Source organism: Mastigoproctus giganteus, chromosome 7 (assembly GCF_048544385.1).
Source record: "Mastigoproctus giganteus isolate SK-2022 chromosome 7, ASM4854438v1, whole genome shotgun sequence".
Lineage (NCBI taxonomy): Eukaryota > Metazoa > Arthropoda > Arachnida > Uropygi > Thelyphonidae > Mastigoproctus > Mastigoproctus giganteus.
This window is the reverse complement of record NC_143581.1, coordinates 147,646,481-147,667,936: the sequence shown is the minus strand read 5'-3', so window position 1 is coordinate 147,667,936 and position 21,456 is coordinate 147,646,481. Positions and strand designations below refer to the sequence as shown.

The 21,456-nt window shown below is 39.4% G+C and overlaps 1 protein-coding gene across 1 annotated transcript in view; it reads left to right on the top strand.

The window, feature by feature from the left end:
- Positions 1–20,121, top strand: part of LOC150083254 (insulin-like peptide receptor) — a 503,669-nt gene extending 483,548 nt beyond the window's left edge. The window contains exon 24 of the mRNA XM_090378451.1: positions 19,230–20,121. Within this exon, the coding sequence (XP_090234577.1) occupies positions 19,230–19,773 (544 nt within the window). The 3' untranslated portion in view covers positions 19,774–20,121. The remainder of the gene's footprint in view (positions 1–19,229) is intronic.
- The last annotated feature ends 1,335 nt before the right edge of the window (positions 20,122–21,456 follow it).

Below are 21,456 nucleotides of genomic sequence, written 5' to 3'. Positions count from 1 at the left end.
AAGATTGCATGAAGATATGCTGAGGGCCCAAAGGAGTTCTTAGAAAAAATTAATAAATGATTGATACACGTGCAAAGAAAAAGTAAAGAAGAATAACAGTATTACAATACAGTACTTGCATGTTTGATTATAATTTGTATAATTTTTTTATTTTGCAAATTTTAATCGGTGATTTTCATATTAAACTGGGATTATGGTCAGTAATGTGCTTTTTGTGAACTGACTATTAGTATTTAGATGCTAAATAATAAATATTTCCTTTTGTTTCCTATTTTGTTTTCTCATATTCTCTTATTATAACATTCATAAATATGCATAATCTGTATATTTATATTTATTCATATTTTAAATTTATATTTATGATAAATATAAATATACAGATTTGTTTGTAACATATACATATGTTGTAAATATTAAATAATAATAAAAATATACTGCATGTACCCCTCAAAGTTTACATTCTCCCTCCCCAGTGCAAATGCTCTGGATTCAAAACTGATATTAAGGGAGGCAGAAAAGGAGGTGAAAAAAAAAAAAAAACAGTGGCCATAATTATGGGAGCAATCTCATATTCAGGGGAAGTCTCTATGAACTAGACATGTATCAATGTATCCACAATTCACAAAGGAGGATCAACAGGTGACATAAGTAATTACAGACCTCTTAACTTGACTTCTGTTCCAGGTAAAAAAATGGAGTTGCTGGTTAAAGAAGTAATGCAGGCCCATCTGGATAGGAATGCAGTTACACTGCAATCACAGCATGGATTTGTTAAGGGGCAATCTTCTCTGACCAATCTGATTGGATACTATGATACAGTAACAAAGGAACTGGATATAAAAAATAATTTTGACACCATATACATGCTTAGATTTCAGAAAAGCTTTTGATACTGTTTCCACACAAAAGACTGCTAGAGAAATTGGATAAATGTGGTATTAATTGCAACATACTGCTATAGATAAAGGGATGGATGAGTGGGAGAAAACAGAGTGGTTATCAATGGGCACTGCCCTTCTTCAACAAATGTTATTAGTGGAGTCCCCCAGGGTTCAGTTCTGGGCCCACTGTTGTTTTCTAAATTTATAAATGACATCGGTGAAGGCATATCAGGCTTATTATCTAAATTTGCAGATGATATGAAGATTTTCAGGGTTAATGATAGTAATCAGGGTATCCTACTGCAACACAATCTAGAAAAATTAGGCAGATGGGCTGAGAAGTGGCAAATGTTGTTATTTGGTTTTTAGGAGCATTAGCAACTAAGGCCATATTGCTCCGGGGATATGCGGTGGTGACCTTTTCGCATCCTCTGAATTTGGTGGTCACAGGCTCGAACCCCGGTCTAATCAAGAAGCATGTGCTACGCACTGCTGCTCCTGGAAGTGGCAAATGAAGCTTGACATTGACACATGTAAGATACTGCACTTGGGTAACAGTAATCCCAGATTAACATACCAATGCTGTAGTACCATACTCAATGCAGTAGAGAATGAAAGAAACCTGGGTAATTGTGCATTCAGATACGAAATTATATGAGCAGTGCAGATCAGCTTGCTAGGACAGCTCATGAGGTTTTATCAATACTATACAGCAGATTTGCCAGCAGAAATAAGGATGTGATAATTCCAATGTGTAAGGCAATGGTCAGGCCATTTACCGTATACAGGTCTGGAGGCCTCAATTTAGAAAGGATGTGGATCTGTTGGAATGGATGCAGAGAAGAGCAATTAGATTAATATGAGGAACAAAAAGGTACTCTTACCAGGAAAGGCTTTAATTCTACGAACTGCCATTACTGGAACTTGAGTACCTGCAAGGAGATCTGATAAGGCTTTAAATTAAAGTTCAATGCTGATAGCATCCATCTTGCTCAGACTTACACAAGGGGCATAAATTCAAACTGAAGAAAGATACTTGCAGAATACATTTGTAGAAGTTTTCCACCAACCAGTGGTTATTTAATTATTGGAACATAATTTCATCTGGAGTTGTATACGTAGGTAATTTGAATAAATTCAAGGAAGAACTAGATAAACTATTAGAAAGAATAGACAAGTGAATGGAAAGTGGTTTTTTTTTTTTTTTTTTGCTGATGCCATATAAACTTGCTTTTTTGCATCATTTCCAACTAATAATAATAATAATAATAATAATAAAAGACTGCTGTATAAACTGGAGCAGTGTGGCATTAGAAGCAAGTTATTGCTATGGATAAAGAGATGATTGAGTGGGTAAAGACAAAGAGTGGTTATCAATGGACACTGCTCTCCTTGAATTACCATTATTATTGAAATTTCCCAGGGTTCAATACTGGGCTATTGTTGTTTTCTATATTTTTTAATGATATTGATGAAGGCATATCAAGCTTAATGTCAAAGTTTTCAGATAATATGAATATTCACTGGGTGGTTAGCATTAGTAAAGGCACATGATGCAAGAAAGCAAACTTATATAGCATCAGCCAAAAAAAACCAAATCTTCTAATTACCAACCATCCACTTGCTCCAAATGTTTGTCTGGTTCTGCCTTGAATCTATTTAAGCTATCAACTTCTATGACAGGTGGAAGTTTGTTCCAGCACTCAATCACACGCTGGCTAAAGGCAAACTTCCGTATATCTATCCAACTGTCTATCCTCAATTTGAATTTATGCCCTCTCAGGTGATTATTCTGAGCAAGAGGAAGAATCCCATCAGCATTCACCATGCTCAAACCATTCAAGGCTTTATACACCCCAATCAGACAATGTAATTTGCAAAACTTAAGCCTTTCTTCATAAGAGCAACTCTTTGTTCCATTCACTAATCTTGTTGCCCTTCTCTGCACTTCCTCCAGCAACTCTACATCCTTCCTAAAATGAGGCTTCCAAACCTGTATACAGTACTCAAGGTGTGGCACGACAATTGCCTTATACAAGGGAATAATCAGCTCCTTATCCCTGCTAGAAAAATTCCTGTATATCATTGAAAAGACACCATGAGCTACTCTTGCAGACCATCTACACTGCTCATAAAACGTCATATCTGCCTGCACAATTACACCTAGGTCCTTTTCATTCTCTACCACTGTGAGTCTAGTACCACAGAGTTGATACATTATTCTGGGGTTACTGCTTCCCATATGCAGTACTTTACATTTGTCAATGTTAAACTTCAGTTGCCACCTCTCAGCCCATCTGCTCAAATTTTCTATATCCTGTTGCAGCAGTGTACTGTCATTAGTGTCATTAACAACTCTGCCAACCTTCATATCGTCTGCAAACTTGGACCTTAAGCCTGATATACCATCATCAATATCATTAATAAATACAGAAAACAATAATGGACTCAACACTTGAACCCTGAGGGACTCCACTAATAACATTAGTCCATGAAGAGCAGTGTCCATTGATTACCACTCTGTGTCTTCTCCCACTCAACCATCCCTTTATCCATAGCAGCAATTTGCCTCCCGTGTCACACTGCTCCAATTTGTGCAGAAGTCTTCCATGTGCAATAGTATCAAAAGCCTTTCTAAGATTCAAATATTTGATATCAAAGTTATTCCCTGCATCCAGTTCCTTTGTGACCACATCATAGTATCCAATCAAAATGGTCAGACAAGACTTCCCCTTAACAAAACAATGCTGTGTCCGAACTATAACTGAAGTTGTCTACATGATCCTGCAGTGCTTCTTTAACCAGTGCCTCCATTAATTTTCCTGGAACATAAGTTAAACTAACAGGTCTGTAATTACTTGTGTCACCCTTTTATCCTCCTTTGTGAATTGGGGTCACATTTGCACATCTCCAGTCCATGGGTACCTCCACTGAGTCCAAGGAAGCTCTCATAATTATGGCTAAGACTTTGCTTACTTCCTTTGCTGCCTCCTTTAATATAACTGGATAGATCCCATCCACCCCAGGTGCCTTTCTTATGTTTATCTTCAACAATTTCTCCTCCAATTTGCTCTCAGTTATTACAAAATCATCTAGCTCACTGCCAGAGTTTAATTCACTTCTGGCATTCCCCTCCCTGAATAACTCCTCTTGTGTGAATATAGTTGCAAAATACTCATTTAGTTTGTTAGCTACCTGAGCAGGATCATCAACAGTCAAACCATCAATATTCAATGGATCAATCTGATTCGTGCCCTTCCTTCTAGAGTTTGCATAAGTAAAGAATTCTTTGCTGTTTTTATTTGCATCCTTTGCCAAAGATTTCATGTAATCGGCCTTTGCCTGCCTAACATGTTTTGTGACTTGGTTACAGACCAGCTTATATCTATCGTAGGCTTCCATCATTCATTAATTTATATGTATCCCATGCATTTTTCTTCTCTGCCACATGTCTCGTTAGTTCATCTGACATCCATTTAGGCCTAAACCTTGAACAATATTTCTTAGTTGGTATGAAAAGCCTAGCAGCTTACAAGATTAGTTCTTTGAATGCTTCCCATTTTGAATTTGCTGTTGGTAACATCATCAGTCTGTCCCACTGTATAGAATTTAAATACCGTCTCGGACCATCATAGTCGCTTTTACGAAAGCAAAAACCCTTACCTTTACCTCTGATGGTAGTTACCTCCTTGAGTAAATCCCACTTCAGCACACTGTGATCACTGCCACCGAGTGGCTCCTGTATCTGCAGATTCTTAATGCATGAAGAATCACTACTGATAATCAGATCAAGAGTATTGCTCCCTCTAGTTGCCTCCCGAACATGCTGATGTAGAAAACAATCATCCAATAAATCCACAAAAGCCTTGCTAGTGTGTGAGTGACCAACTCACAAATTCCAGTCAATATCTGGGGAAATTAAAATCTCCCGATATAAGACTCTCTAATTTACTGGCCCATTCTATTTCTTTGTACAGTTGTTTATTATACTCATCAGAGTCATTAGGCCTATAACACACTCCTACTCTCAATATTGATTTCCCAGTGCTTATGTCACACCAAACTGACTCGACACTGCACTGTCCAGCCATGCCAACTGACTGTGCTTCCTTGGATTTTATGTGTTTTTAACTAATAGCATAACACCTCCTCCCTTCCTATCATTCCTGTACACATTGTACTCCCTACATTCCATTTCTGCATTCCTTATATCTGTGATCACAGTAATCAGGGTACACTACTGCAACATGATCTAGATAGATTAAGCGGATGTGCTGAGAAGTGGCATTTGAAGTATAATACAAGGTTCTCATTTGTACTAAGTACATATTGTTCCCCTGCAAAATACAAGCTTTTCTATATAATCATTAGCATTAATAGAGGCATATGGGGCAGCAAACCAAGCTTATGCAGCATCAGCCAAAAAAAAAAAATTTTTCCCTTTCACCCATCCGTTCACTCACTGCAAAATTTTGTCCAGTTCTCCCTTGAATTTATTTAAGCTATCAGCTTCCACAACAGCCGATGGAAATTTCTTCCAGCACTCAACCACCCACAGGCCAAAGGCAGATTTCTGCACATCTATTCTACAACAGTCTTTCTCAATTTGAGTTTATGACCCCTCAGGTTCGTAATCTGAGCAAGAGGAAGAATCCCATCAGCATTGAGCCTGCTGAAATGATTCAAGGCCTTATACACCGGAATCAGATCACTTCACGGGTGCCTAGTCTCCCGATGCTGTAATTTGCAGAATTTTAAGTATTTCTGGTAAAAGTACCCCTTCACTGCCCCTCACCAATCTTGTTGCCCTTCTCTGTACTCGTTCAAGCAACTCTACATCCTTCCTAAAATGAGGACTCCAGACCTGTACATAGTACTCAAGGCATGGCCTGACCATTGCCATCTACAAAGGGATAATCACTTCCTTATCTCCTGTAGCAAAATTCCTGTATAATCACTGACAAGACCCCATGACCTGCACTAGCAGCCTCTCTTCACTGCTCAGAAAACTTCAGATATAAAGTTTTCTGAGCAGTGACCACTACCCTGAGTGTAGTACTACACAGTTGGCACATTTCTCTGGTATTACTGCTACCCATATGCAGTATTATGCATTTGTCAATGTTAAACTTCAGTTACCACCGCTCGACTCATCTGCCCATCTTTTCTAGATCCTGAGATCCTATTGCAGTAGCATAGTGGCATTAACAACCCTGCCAACCTTTGTGTCATCTGAAAATGTCGACTTAAGCCTGATATACCTTCATCAACATCACTGAAAAATATACAAAACGACAATGGGCCCAACACCGAACCCTGAAGGACTCCATTAATAACATTAGTCCATGAAGAACAGTGTCCATTGATTACCACTCTCTGTCTTCTCCAACTCAACCATCCTTTTATCCATTGTAGCAACTTGCTCTTATGCCATACTGCTCCAACTTGTACAGTAGTCTTCAACGCAGTAGTTTTAAACAGTATCAAAAGCTTTCCTGAAATCCAAGTATATGATATCAAAATTATTTTTTTGCATCTGGTTTCTTCGTGACCACATCATAGTATCCAATCAAATTGATCAGACAAGAGTTCCCCTTAACAAACCCTGTCTGAATTATTACTGCAGTCTTCTCTAGATGATCCTTCAATGCTTCTTTAACCAGTGACTACATTATTTTTCCCAGAACGGAAGTGAATCAGGTATACATTTGCACATCCACTCTGTAGGGCCCTCTCCTGTCCAAGGATGCTCTCATAATTAAGGCTAGGGGTTGCTTACTTCCTTTAATATAAGTGGATAGATCCCATCCACCCTAGGTGCCTTTCTTATATTTAACTTCAACCATTTTTCCACCACTTTGCTCTCAGTTATTACAATCATTTAGCTCCCTGTTAGGGTTTAATAAGCTTCTGTCCTCCACTTCCCTACAGAATTCCTCATGTGTGAATGTAGATGCAAAATGCTCATTCAGTTTGTCAGCTATCTGAGCAGGATCAACAACAGTTGAACTTTTGATATCAAGTGGACCAATCTGACTCATCCCCTTCCTTCTAGAGTTGATATAAGTAAAGAAGTCTTTGCTGTGTTTCTTTGCATCCATTGCCAAAGATTTCTTGTAATCTGCCTTTGCTTGCCTAATCTCCTTTGTGACTTGATTAGACTAGTATATATCTACCTTAGGCATCTGTGTTGCCTGATGATTTATATGCATTCCATACAATTTTTCTTCTCTGTCACAAGTCATATTACATCAACAGTATTATCTCCTCTGATTGCCTCTCAAACATGCGGCTCTATTAAACAATCATCCAATAAATCCACAAAAGTCTTGCTAGTGTGCGAGTGACCAACCACAAGTGTCAGTCAATATCTGGGAAGTTGAAATCCCCCATTATAAGGCATTCTGATTTACTGGCCCACTCTATTTTTCTGTCCAGTTGTTCACTGTACTCATTAGTCATTAGGCCTATAACACACTCACCCTCATTTTTGCTTTCTCAGTGCTGTCACACCAAACTGACTCAACATTGCACTGTCCACCAATGTCAACTGGATTCACTGCCTAGGATTTTATGTTTCTTAACTAACAGTATAACCCCTCCTCCCTTCTTATCCTGCCCATCCTTTCTGTACACAGTGTACTCCCCAAATTCCAATTCTGTATTCCTTATATCTGTGTGACACCATGTCTCTGATATCCCAACGGTATCCACCTTTGATGTCTTGATCAACACTTCAAATTCATCAATATTTACTATACTCCTAGCATTGGTGTACATGCAAGTATACATGCACCTGTTCTTAGTCTTAGTTACCATAACACAGCCCATGTATTTTCTTATTTCATGATGACTCCCAGCAGTTCTTTAAATCCCCAGCAACTTGCTTTCCAGGCTGCTGCTCATTCCAATAGAAGCAGTGCAAGAATCACTTCCACTTCTGCCTGCGGCTACTGTTAAACTATTAGTCTGTGCATCCCCCCAAGAATATCTGTTTATTACAAAATTTGGTTAATATATATTACAAAGTCTGTTTTACCACATAAGAAGTAAATAATGTAACATTGTATGATTGATACAAAGCTGAGTTCGATTGTCCTATTATTGCCCCACACCAGCATACACGTGACCACCCAGTTCTGTATTTCCTGAAAGACAGTAACTGACTTTCAGGAAAAGTAAATTAGCAAGTACTGACTTGCTAATTTACTTAAAAGTAAATTAACAAGACATATACTGGCTATTACAAAGCCAGTTTATGGTAGCTACAACTTAAATACGCTTGTAAAATGTGAATTGTAGGTCAGTTGTAATTATTGCACTGTGCTCAGAGCCTTTTATTATTATTATAATCTATTTTTTGTGTTTTTTATATTTTTATATTTATATTTTTGGAACTTGTGTCTTTAAATTAAAGTCTATACAAATGAAATCTCAACTAGCAGTTATAGTGAAAAAGCACAAACAGAAAGAATTAAGCCTGGAAAAGAAATTAAACTGAAATGAAATGAAAATTATAGATGAGGTTGATATGATAGAATGGTTGATATGATAGACAGAATATGATAGAAGGATAGACTAGACAAAGGATAAATTTTATATGTTAAGAAACATAAAATCTAAGGAAGTGTATCCAGTTGACATTGTGGACAATGCAATGTTCAGTCAGTGTAGTGTGACATAAGCACCGGGAAATGGAAAATGAGAGTATGTGTGTGTTATAGGACTAATGAATCTGATTAGTATAATGAACAGTTGTGCAGAGACATAGAGTGGGCCAGTAAATTAGATTGTGTTATAATGGGGGATTTTAACTTCCCATATATAGACTGGAACTTGTGTTGTTGTTGTTGATTTGGATTTTATTGGCGCATTGGCATCTAAGGCTATAATGCGCCAAGGCAAGGTAATAAATAAAAATTTATTACCTTGCCTTTAAAAAAAATTTATAAAAATATATCAATAAAAGAAATAACAATAACGTATAAATTTTAAATACGAGTAAAAACCTTTATTGATCTAAAAAAGCTAAAAACAGCAAACACATTGTCATTGTCGCATAAAATCTGACTGAGTGTATACGGCTCAGTCAGATGATTAAAAGCGGTAAAACGGATATTGCTAAAATCTGGACAGTCAACTAAAATGTGTCTTATTGTTAAAATTGTGCCACAAGACTCACACATAGGAGGGTCATCAGCCCTCAGCAAAACCGAATGAGTCAAATGACTATGTCCTATGCGGGTCCGGGCAAGAACAACTTCCTCCTTACGATTCCTGCGCAGACTAGACTGCCACGGTTCAATAACAGGCTTTATACTATATAATTTATTCGCAATCTGTCTATTCCACGAATCCTGCCATTGGGAGTGTACCTTCTCGTGTATTATTTGCCTGTAGTCTGTATAGGGGACTGACAGGCACCGATTATTATTGGGAATTGCTGATTTGGCTGCGGTGTCAGCCAAATCATTTCCCTTAATCCTAATGTGGCTAGGAATCCAGCAGAAGCGGATATCATATTCACGTTCACGGAGGAAGTGAATCTTCTGCTGAATGCTAGACAGAACTGGATGAGAATTATATCTCACAGTTATTAAAGCCTGTAACACGCTGAGAGAGTCAGAATATAAAATGAACCGTTGGTATTGGCATTCACTAATGTGATCCAAGGCTAACTCTATTGCGTGCAGCTCTGCAGTAAATATGCTGCATTCAGAGGGAATCTGCTCCGATGTAGTGCTGTCTGTAAAGACAGCAGCAGATCCCACATATGATTCCGACTTCGAGCCGTCTGTGTAAACTGGCGCGAAGTCAGAATGTTCAGCTCGGTGTGCTGAATAAAGCTGCAGGTAGACAGACGATGGAGTGTCCGACTTACCCCAATTTATAAAGGACAAGTCACATGCCGGGACATGAGCATGCCAGGGTGGAAGGGGTTGCTTTGGTGTTTGGGCAACCTTGTCCCTTGATATTAAGTTCTTTGAGTAGCTCTTGGAGACGAACACCAAAAGGACAATTGGCAGTCTTACGGGTGTTGTACAAATTTTCCCATCGTGGCTCAAAAACGGATAGCCACGTAGGATGGTCTGGCAGGGATTTCAGTTTTAGAGCATAGTTTAGAGACAACTGCTTACGTCGAAGCGATAACGGCGGTTCATTTGCTTCGACGTATAAGCTCTGGACTGGAAAAGTTCGATATGCCCCAATAGCGGTACGGAGAGCCAGATGATGGACAGGGTCCAGCCAACGAAGTACACTGTCTCTGGCCGAATTGTATACCAGGGACCTGTAATCTAGTCTGGATCGTACAAGTGCACGGTAGATGCGTAGTAGGGTGCATCGATCCGCACCCCAAGATGTAGAGGGAAGAGAGCGCAGAATATTCAGCCCTCTTGTGCACTTTGTGCGCAGTTGACGGATGTGATCCAGAACGGTCAACTTTTTATCAAATACGAGTCCCAAAAATTTTGTGTCCGCTGCTACTGGAATAGCATTTTGTCCGAGCCTTAATTCAGGTTCAGGATGAAGATTACGCTTACGACAAAAGTGTACGCAAACGGTCTTCTCCGGCGAGAACCTGAAGCCATTAGCAAGTGCCCAGGAATTAAGACGATCAATAGCTTTTTGCAGTTGTCTTTCAATAACCCTCATGTTGCATGACTGACAAAATATGCTAAAGTCATCAACATAGAGGGCACTGTTTACAGTTGGAGGAAGTTGTTCTGTGATGGAATTTACTTTGATGGCAAAAAGCGTGACACTTAATACTGATCCTTGTGGTACTCCCTCCTCTTGGCTAAAGGAACGAGAGAGTGAAGATCCCACACGAACTTGGAAAGATTGATTGGCTAAAAAGTTTTTAATAAAAATGGGGAGTTGCCCCCTAAGACCCAGGCTATGCAGATCTTTTAAGATGCCAAATCTCCAAGTTGTGTCATACGCTTTCTCCATGTCAAAGAACGTCGACACCAAGTGTTCGCGTTTTAGGAAAGCATCCCGGATGGATGTTTCCAGTCTAATAAGATGGTCCAAAGTGGACCGGTTCCTTCGGAAGCCGCACTGGATATTGGAGAGAAGGTCATTTGATTCTAAGTACCATATTAAACGAGAATTGACCATTCTCTCCAGGATTTTGCACAGACAGCTAGTCAGAGCAATAGGACGATAATTGGTAGTGACTTTTGGATCCTTTCCTGGCTTAGCAAAGGCAAGAACGATTGCCTTGCGCCAGGAATCCAGAAACTGCCCTTCAATAAAGATTCTGTTATACAGAGAGAGCAGATAATCCATAGATTTTGGTGAAAGATGTTTAACCATTTCATAATGGATGCCATCTGGTCCAACAGCACTTGCTTTGGAAAGGGCGAGGGCTCTTTTCAGTTCCTGAATAGTGAACGACCCATTGTAGGGATAGATGTTCTTAGACTTAAAATTAAGTGCCTGTTTTTCCAGTTTATGTTTCAGGATCAGGAACTCTGGGGAATACGAAGATGTTGCAGAGATGTTAGAGAATGTTTCCCCAAGAGCATTGGCTATTGCAGTTGGATCTGCAATAGCGCATCCATTATAACCTAGGATTGAAGAAGGGTGGGATGTATATCTTCCCTTCATTTTCCGGATTTTATCCCAGACTACCTTAGAATTGGTAGCCTGGTTAATAGATGATGTAAAACGGATCCATGATTCCTTTTGACTCTGACGGCGAATGTAGCGTGCTTTGGCTCATGCACGCTTGAAGGCTATTAGATTAACAGTGGTAGGATATCGGCGGAATATCCCCCATGCTTTGTTTTGAGCCTTTTTTGCTGCTGTGCATTGTGAATTCCACCAAGGTTTGGGAAATGGTGGAAACCGGGCAGATGTTTTTGGGACAGCATTCGCAGCTGCTTGGACAGTGATTTCTGTGATGTACGTTACTGCGTCATTGATAGGCTCCTGACTGACTGTACTGAGGTCAAAATTTGCCTGATGTTGGAAGGCATTCCAGTCAGCCTGATCAAACTTCCACCGTGGTAACCTAAAAGGAAGACACAGTCTCCCACTGTGTAACAAGGTTATCACAGGGAAGTGATCACTTCCGTATGGATTCTCCTCCACTTCCCAAGTGAGTGAAGGGAGTAGAGAAGGGGAGCAGATAGAGAGATCAATGGCAGAAAAAGTATGGGTACGCATGTGGAAGAAGGTGTTTGTTCCAGTATTTAGAATGGAAAGGTAATTGTCATTGAGCATACGCTCTATGACCCGTCCCCTTCCATTGATGTTAGCACTACCCCACAGGGTGTTATGTCCATTAAAATCCCCGAGAAGTAAGAAAGGGGGAGGCAACTGCGTTAAAAGATCATCAAGGTCTTCCTGGGAGATGTCAGTCCCAGGTGGCAAATAAATAGAGCACCCCATTAATAAAAATCCCACTCTAAGGCGAATTGCAACAGCCTCTATGCTGGTTGTAATTAGCAAGGGCTGAACTGGGGTCTGATTACTCACAAGGATAGCCACTCCTCCATGAGCAGGATCATCCGCAATTCTATCCTTACGAAAGATTGTGATGTTATAAATGGTGGGATCATCATTTGCTTTTAGATAAGTCTCCTGCAAGCAAAAGCAAACTGGCTCGTGCTTTTGCAGGAGGGCCTTGATGTCGTCAGTATTTTGCCGGAATCCACGACAATTCCATTGTCGTGGATTTAGCCATTATTTTGGCTTGGTGGGTCCATCAGGTGGCTTCCGAGGTGCTGAGGGCTTACTTTTATCAGTCTTGGCTTTATCTTTTTTGGGGAAGAATGGACGCTGTCCCGTGTCCATTTCTTCCTCCGCAAAGAGTTCCAAGACTGATTCATCCGGTACCTCCTTGTGCTCGACATCCATTCTGTTTTATCTGTTAGCTCTTTACCACTTGGTTTTGGTAGTGGTGGAGCACTCGGAGGTACGGATATAGGAGTGGCAGCTGACTGCGTTTTTTTGGTGGGCTTTTGTGAACTCAATAAATAGCGTGCAATCGGAGTGAATGACTCTTTTGGTGGTACAGTCATCTCTGTTTGTGTACCGATAGTGCACTTCGCAGAAACCTTCTGGGCATATGAAGGTTTCCCGCTATTTATTATTTGCATGCGTCTTCTGGCCTCTGGGTAGGAGATATTCAGCTCTGTTTTTAGTTTTTGGATCTCTTTTTCATCCTTCCACCGCTGGCATGCTCTGGAGTAGGCAGGGTGCTCTCCTTGGCAATTTATACAGATCGTTTTGGAAGCTGAACATTCCTTGCTCTCGTGATCTTTCGAACCACATCGAGCACAGGCAGGGTTACCACGACAAGCCGTTTGTGAATGGCCGTATTTTTGGCATTTAAAACACCTCAGTGGGTTTGGGATGTAAAGCCTCACTGGGCAGTTTAAATAGCCTGCCTTGATGGAACTTGGAGGCCGTGGGGTGTTAAATGTTATGATGAGAACTCGGGTAGGGACGAGATTCCCATCCTTCCGCATTGATATTCTCTTGACAGCTGTCACTCCTTGGTCTTTTAGTTCAGAGCAGATCTCTTCCTCAGAGACATGAAGAAGATCCCACTCTGAAATGACTCCTCGTGAAGAGTTCAAAGTTCTGTGGGGTGTTACAATGATCGGTATTCCCCCTATGGATGTCGCATTCAGGATTCTTTCTGCTTGCTTTGTACTTGAAGCTTCAATTAAGAGATCGCCAGAACGCAGCCGTTTTACAGATTTTGGTGATCCTGCCAGCCCTTCTAATCCTTTCTGGATAAAGAAGGGTGACATCTTCCCAATTGACTGCCCTCCGGTAGAATGGAGAATGAGGAAAAGCAGTGTTATAGATGGTGTTTTATCCTCAGTTCTGGCTCTTTTTGCAGAATTGCTCTCACTCTCATCTGATCGATTAGGTAGGAGCCTTGTTGGGGCCCCAGAAGAAGGATTTAAATTACTCATGAGAGTAAAGAAAAAATGTCTGATGCCTAAGTACCTCACCCACCACGGAGCTCTACGAGGGGACGCCCACTCGTGAACTAGCAGGTACTGCGTACACAAATGGGACGCCGAGTTCGCTTAGAACACCATACCCACGTTACCAATAAGTCTTTATCCCGTCCCAGGACCAAAGGGAGGGAGACTTATTGGAACGCAGTTGACCCTAGCAGTATAAAACCACCCGCCGATTGATCCAAGTCGAGCCGGTCCGGGACCGCCCGTCTTGTCAAAGCAGGGGCCAAAGTGATGTATTAAGGCTGGGCCCCTCAACCACCAGGATTCCCCTTTCCGCTTCCACGGGTCGCGGCGCACGGCTGCACACGCCGGATTCCAATGGTGTAACCCTGGAACCAAGGTATGGGCATTGGATCCCAGTGATGCTAATCTGGAAAACCAGCAGCATCACTGGGAGGTCCCCTCACCACGTACAGGTGCCCACGTCGAGGGGCTGGAACTTGTGGGTTGGTCACTTGCACACTAGCAAGACTTTTGTGGATTTATTGGAAGACTGTTTTCTTCAGCAACATGCCTCAGAGGCAACCAGAGGATTAATACTCTTGATCTGATTATCAGCAGTGATTCTTCATGTGTTGAGAATCTGCAGATAAAGGAACCACTGGGTGGCATTGATAACAGTGTACTGATGTGGGATTTCCTTAAAGATGTTGTTAGGGTTAGGGTTGAATGGGAAAGTGTCTGCAATTCTGCCCAGACACGATAGGAGAGTGTATATGATGAGAGCCCTCTTAATCAATTCGACCCTGGAGTGACTGTACAAGGTTCAAGGGGTAGAATTTTTTTCAACCTGGTCTGTGCTTGTTGACAGGAGAGACTGCTTCTACAGGGATGGGGTACACTTAAATAGAAAGGGTGCAAGAATATTTTCTGATGTTATCGAGGCAGTGTTAGGTGGGTCAGAAAACTGCTAGCTTGGGGGGGGATACACAGGCTAAAAGATTTAAAAGTGGCTGCTGGCAGCGGCAAAATGAGCAGCAGCCTGGAAAGCAAGACAAAGGGGATTTCCAGGACTGCTTGGAGCTATAGTGTAACAAGTAAATACATGGACTGTGTTAGGGTAACTAAGAATAAGAATAGGTGTATGTATACTTGCATGTACACCAATGCTAGGAGTATAGTAAATAAATTTGAAGTGCTGATTACGACAGCGGATATTGTTGGGATATCAGAGACGTGGTGCCACACAGGTATAAACAGTGCATAATTGGAATTTGGGGAGTACAATGTGTACAGAAAGGATAGACTAGACAAAGGATAAATTTTATATGTTAAGAAACATAAAATCTAAGGAAGTGCATCCAGTTTACATTGGTGGACAATGCAATGTTCAGTCTGTTTGGTGTGACATAAGCAGTGGAAAAGGAAAAATGAGAGTAGGTGTATGTTATAGGCCTAATGAATCTGATGAGTATAATGAGCAATTGTGCAGAGAAATAGAGTGAGCCATTAAATCAGAATGTCTTATAATGGGGGATTTTAACTTTCCACTGGAACATTTGGATTGGTCACTTGTACACTAGCAAGACTTTTTTGGATTTATTGGATGACTGTTTTCAACAGCAACATGTTCGAGAGGCAACCAGAGGGAGTAATACTTTTGATCTGATTATCAGCAGTTATTATTCATGCATTAAGAATTTGCAGATAAAGGAACCACTGGGTGAGAGTGATCAAAATGTACTGATGTGGGAATTACTTAAAGATGTAACTACCATCAAGGTTAAAGGGAAGGGCTTTTGATTTCATAAAGGTGACTACAAGGGTCTCAGACAGTTTTTAAATTCTGTACAGTGGGATCAACTGATGATGTTGCCAACATTGAATTCTAAATGGGAAGCCTTCAGGGACTTAATTTTGGAGGCTACTAGGGTTTTCATTCCAACTAAGAAATACTGTTCAAGGTTTAGGCCTAAATGAATGTCATATGGATTAATGAGGCTCTTGGCAGAGAAGAAAAATGTATGGGATGCATATAAAGTATCAGGTGACGCAGAAGCCTATGAGCTAGTCTGTAATAAATTCACAAAGGAGGTTCAGCAGGCAAAGGCATATTACAAGAAAGCTTTGGCAAAGGATGCAAAGAAAAACAGCAAAGAGTTTTTTATTTACATAAACTCTAGAAGGAAAGGGATGAATCAGATTGAACCACTTAAAATAGATGGGTTGAATATTGATGATCATGCTCAGGTAGCTGATAAACTGAATGAGTATTTTGCATCTACATTCACACGAGGAGTTATTCAATGAGGGGGGTGCCAGAAGTTTATCAAACTCTAACAGGAAGCTAAGTGATTTTGTAATAACTGAGAGCAAAGAGCAAAGTATAATAACTGAGAGCCTTGGACTCGGGGGAGGTTCCCATGGACTGGAGGTGTGCAAATGTATCATCAATTCACAAAGGGGGTTCAAAAGGCGACACATGTAACTATAGAACTGTTAGTTTAACTTGTGTTCCAGGGAAATGATGGAATCACTAGTCAAAGAAGCATTGCAGGATCATCTAAACAAGACTGCAGTAATAGTTAATTAATGTTTTGCAGTACTTTTAACTTGCTTATTATTATTACTGTGTATGTCTACATGTCTTGTAACCAAAGCAATTTACTGTAACTTTAAGACACAACACCCCCAAACATCAGAGTCACAAAACCCCCACTGATGCAGCATCATCTAGACAAGACTGCAGTAATAGTTAAGACACCGCATGGGTTTATTAAAGGGAGGTCTTGTCTGACTAATTTTATTGGATACTATGATTTGGTCACAAAGGAACTGAATGCCAAAAATAATTTTGATATCATATGCTTGGATTTCAGGAAAGCTTTTGATACTGTTGCACAATGAAGATTGCTGTACAAATCGGAGAGGTATGGCATTAAGGATAAGTTGCTACAATAGATAAAGGGATGGTTGAGTGAGAGACATCAGAGAGTGGTAATCAATGGACACTGCTCTTTGTGGACAAATGTTATTAGCGGAGTTCCCCAGGGTTCGCTACTGGGCCCATTATTGTTTTGTATATTTATCAATGATATTGATGAAGGTATATCAGGCTTAATGTCCAAGTTTGCAGATGATACAAAGGTTGGCAGGGTTGTTAACGACAGTAAAAACAGTATGTTACTCCAACGGGATCTAGATAAGTTGGGCAAATGGGCTGAGAAGTGGCAACTGAAGTTTAACATTGACAAATGCAAATTACTGCATATGGGTAGCAATAACCCAAGGGAAACTTACCAAATGTGTGGTACTACACTCAGGGAAGTGGAAAGTGAAAAAGACCTGGGGGTAATTGTGCAGTCAAATATGAAATTCGTTGAGCAGTGCAGATAGGCTGCCAGGGCAGGTGATGGAGTGTTGTCAATGATATATAGGAATTTTGCTAGCAGAGACAGGGAGGTGATTATCCCATTATACAAAGCAATGGTCAGGCCACACATATAGTACGGTGTACAGGTCTGGAGGCCTCATTTTTGGAAGGATGTGGAGTTGCTAGCACGAGTACAAAGAAGGGCAACAAGATTGGTCAGTGGAACAAAGGGGTGCTCTTACCAAGAAAGGCTTACGTTCTGCAAATTGCAGCACCTGGAGAGTAGTCACCTGGGAGGTGATCTGATTGAAGTGTATAAGGCCTTGAATTGGTTGAGCAAGCTGAATGCTGATGGGATTCTCCCTCTTGCTCAAACTAAGAACCTGAGGGGCAGTTTCAAATTGAGGAAAGATAGTTGTAGAATAGATGTGCAGAAATTTGCCTTTAGCCAGCGGGTGGTTGATTGGTGGAACAAACTTCCATCTTTTGTTGTGGAAGTTGATAGCCTAAATAAATTTAAGGCTGAGCTGGACAGGCATTTGGAACAAATGGAGGGGTGAAATGGAAGGGTTTTTTTTTTTGGCTGATGCTGCATAAGCTTGCTTTCTTGCATCGTATGCCTATACTAATGCTAATGTACTCCCCGGAATTTTACATTCTCCCCCCAGTGCATGTGCACCCCTAAAGTTTTCATCCCCCTGTGCAAATGCTCTAGATTCAACACTGCTCCTGTTGACAAGCACAGACCACATTGAGGAAAAATTTTACCCCATGAGCCTTGCACAATCTCTCCAGGGCCTAATTGTTTGGCAAGGCTGTCAACATATACTCCCTCTTATCGTGTCTGGGCAGGCAGACACTTTCAAATTCAATCCTAACTTGCGACTTTTTCCCAACATTGCCCTGTACTTGTTAAATCTTCAGATCTCCTACTCTTAATATCATTAGTACCAACATGTACATCAATATCAATTTTTGTGGACTTAAAAGATATCTTTTCTGCATGTTATCTATTTTTGCCACTTGCAGACATACCATGGTCCTATTACAATGGAATATATTGGAATATCTGGATTATAATTGTTTTCATGGCATAAAGACAATAACATGAAACCAGTATTTTCTCAAAATAAATGGCTGCTACTCTGCAGGAAAAAACATAATTTCAAATTTTGCACACTGTGAAGGTGTGAAATATGAAAAAAAAAATTTGAAATAAGCCTGAAAATGGAAGTAACTAATAGTATCTGATAAGCATAGTCATTTTTTTATAAAGTATTTATATACATAATAAGTAGAAATATATATGCATGTGCATCTTGAAATTTCATGCTTTTGGTGGTCTTTTAAATTGGAAAATGAAAGAGACTAAGAGATTGTCGCTTCTATTTTACATCTAATACAAATTTTTGTAATTTTTAACAAAATTAATATTTGTTTTGTTTTTGAAAATAAAAGATCTAAAACACACAACTTGTTTTAAAAATTATTTTTTTTTTAAAGCTTAGAAAGTTTCATTACAAAAAGCATTACAATTCATTAAGAAAAGACAAAATACTGGCATTGTTCAAGCAGAATTAAAAAAAAAAAAAAAAAAAAATCTAAAATATTTTCTAAATATTAAAATGAAATTGGGCATCTGTGTCACCATCATTTTATCTACAAATGAGGTGCCACGACTGCCAGGTTAATAATGCATTATGAATCACACCAATAATTAGTTGTTTGCTGGAAAAATGCCAACAAACTTAAAGCAAAATAACTTTATAAACCTTGAATCCATCATGCCTTTATCGTGGAAAATATCTGTAGTATAATTATTGTTAACTGATTACATTATGAACAAAATAAAAAATACTGCTGTTTTGTCATGCTTTTTGCATTAGTCACAAAAACAAAGAGCTGGAACTGGAATGATTGATTCTGATGGATTATATTATTAGTCAGTTGATATACTGACTATTTATATATAATTAATAATAAAAATTTCAGTAAATTAATTAAATACTGAGCTCATATAATTTTTTTTGTATATGTATACAGATATACTCTGATGCAGATGTGTTGGAAACCCAACCCAAAGGCTCGGCCAACATTTGCAAGGATCATCGAGCTTTTATTACCTGATGTTAGTGAGAAGTTCAGGGAGGTATCTTTCTATTATACACAGCAACCAGATGTGTGTTCCCAAGACATGGATGATTTTGAAGATGCTGCAACACCTTCAACTCCACTCAAGTCCCCTACAATCACAGATGAAAATTATTCTCTCTCTGGTGATGAAAGTCCTGATGAAACCGATGTTCATTATTTTCCAAGTACAACAATAGCTTTTGAAAGTAAAGGAAATAATTTTGGTAATCCAGGAACATCCTCTTTAGAATGTGAAGGAGCAAGACAATCACATATAACTCACACAGGAGCAGAGGGCAGCAAGGGCCTAAGTATCTATTCAAATGACAGTAGTAAGGGGGTGTCATTAAATTGCTCTGATGGAAGCAAAGGTAGTAAGGTAAGCAATATCTCAAATGGTAGCCTAGTCAATGGACATGTGCATTTTCCTTCTGGTAGGACTACAGTGTGCTGAAAAGATTGCAGATTAAGTTAAAGTTCATCAGGAAATGTTCCATTTGGCAGTAACAGCTGCTAGCAGTTTCCAAGTATCCTGCAATTCTGCTTAGCCACAAGAAATTGCATTCGGTAGAGTGTTCTCAAGAAAGAATGGTACTGCTTTGGGTTACCATCAAAACAACTCAGGAAACAGATGCCATGAGGCATCTCATATCTCTCCAAGACATCATATGGGGAACATAATAATAGAAATAAAAATGAAGGAGATCAGGAATGCTGTTTAAAATGAGAAGTACAGGGCAAGATAAAAGGAAACTGAAAATAAAAAGGAAAAGAAACGTGAATGTGTATCTATAATGTAAAATTTGTGTTTATAATTAAGTGACGTCTCTGACAATCTGATCATTAGTATTTTGAAGCAGTACATATCCATTTGCTCTTAAATTATTTCATTCCTCAACCCCCTTTCCAGATTTGCAATAGACAGCAATGAAAACTGGTGAAGAGAGGGAAGGAACGTCTGAATACCACATCTTCAGCAGAAAGTATTTTCTGTAAGCTTGATATCATTTGTGTTATGATTCCTTAATTTCATTCATTCAGATAAAATTTGGTTTAGTTGCATATATACAGTATTATAAAACCTCTTCTGATGATTTATTTTTCATCAGAATGAATAATTAAGAACATTCTGAAGGAGTGGGAAAACCCTCAACCCTCACTGAATTTCATATTTCCATTCTGTTTATATCATTTATTATTGATAATGTTACCTTGAGAGGTGTTAGGAATCAGAATTCTTCAGAGTGGGTATTTACTTGTACTTAATGTTTACCTTATTTCTAACACTAATTATTGCACAATAAGTAGAACTGGTGTTAGCTTAAATGAATCACACACACACACACACACACACACACACACACACACACACACACACACACACACACACACACACACTTCTGATAGATTTATGCACTCAGCAATTGCTAAAATATGAACACCTACATAATGTGTTCAGCATTCAAGTGCAGATAATTTTCTCCACCAATGTACTGCAGCAAAAGATGACAAAATACTGTTAGGCATGGTCTCCATACTGCTTATTGAACATTCCATAACTGTGATATGAAATGGTAGTGAATTCATACCTCAGACCATCCTTTTAACTTCATTCCCTATATACTTAACTGGGGTTGAAATAAAGAAAGTTTGGTAGCAAGGAAGAAGTCTTCCAGATATTCTTTGAATAATGTTCTGTGCATCTCTGAGCTAGTACCATAACTATGATGTACTATGCCTACTTGAAAATGTATCACACCACTGAGGAACAACAAGAGCATCCAAATAAACTGAAATAATATTCTGGTAGTCTGCAGCCTTCAGGCAGTATTGCTTACATACTGGAGTTTTAGGAATTATCAAAATTACTAAAATGAACCCTGAGAAAGCTACTGCTTAAAGGTTGCCGGTTGGTGAGCAAGGTGTAAATATTCAGTAAATCTGATGTGGATCTCTAGTGTTAATACTGATTCTTTTGAAATTAAGGAGTTTATGTGTAAGTAAACATCCTGTTGTTCCTTTACAAAAATTTATGCAAAATATGGGAGATGAAAAAAATTCAGAACTGCACACTTTGAAATTAAGCTGCAATGTCTTTATGGCACTTTTAATAGTGCCTTGTTGGAATGAGTAAATG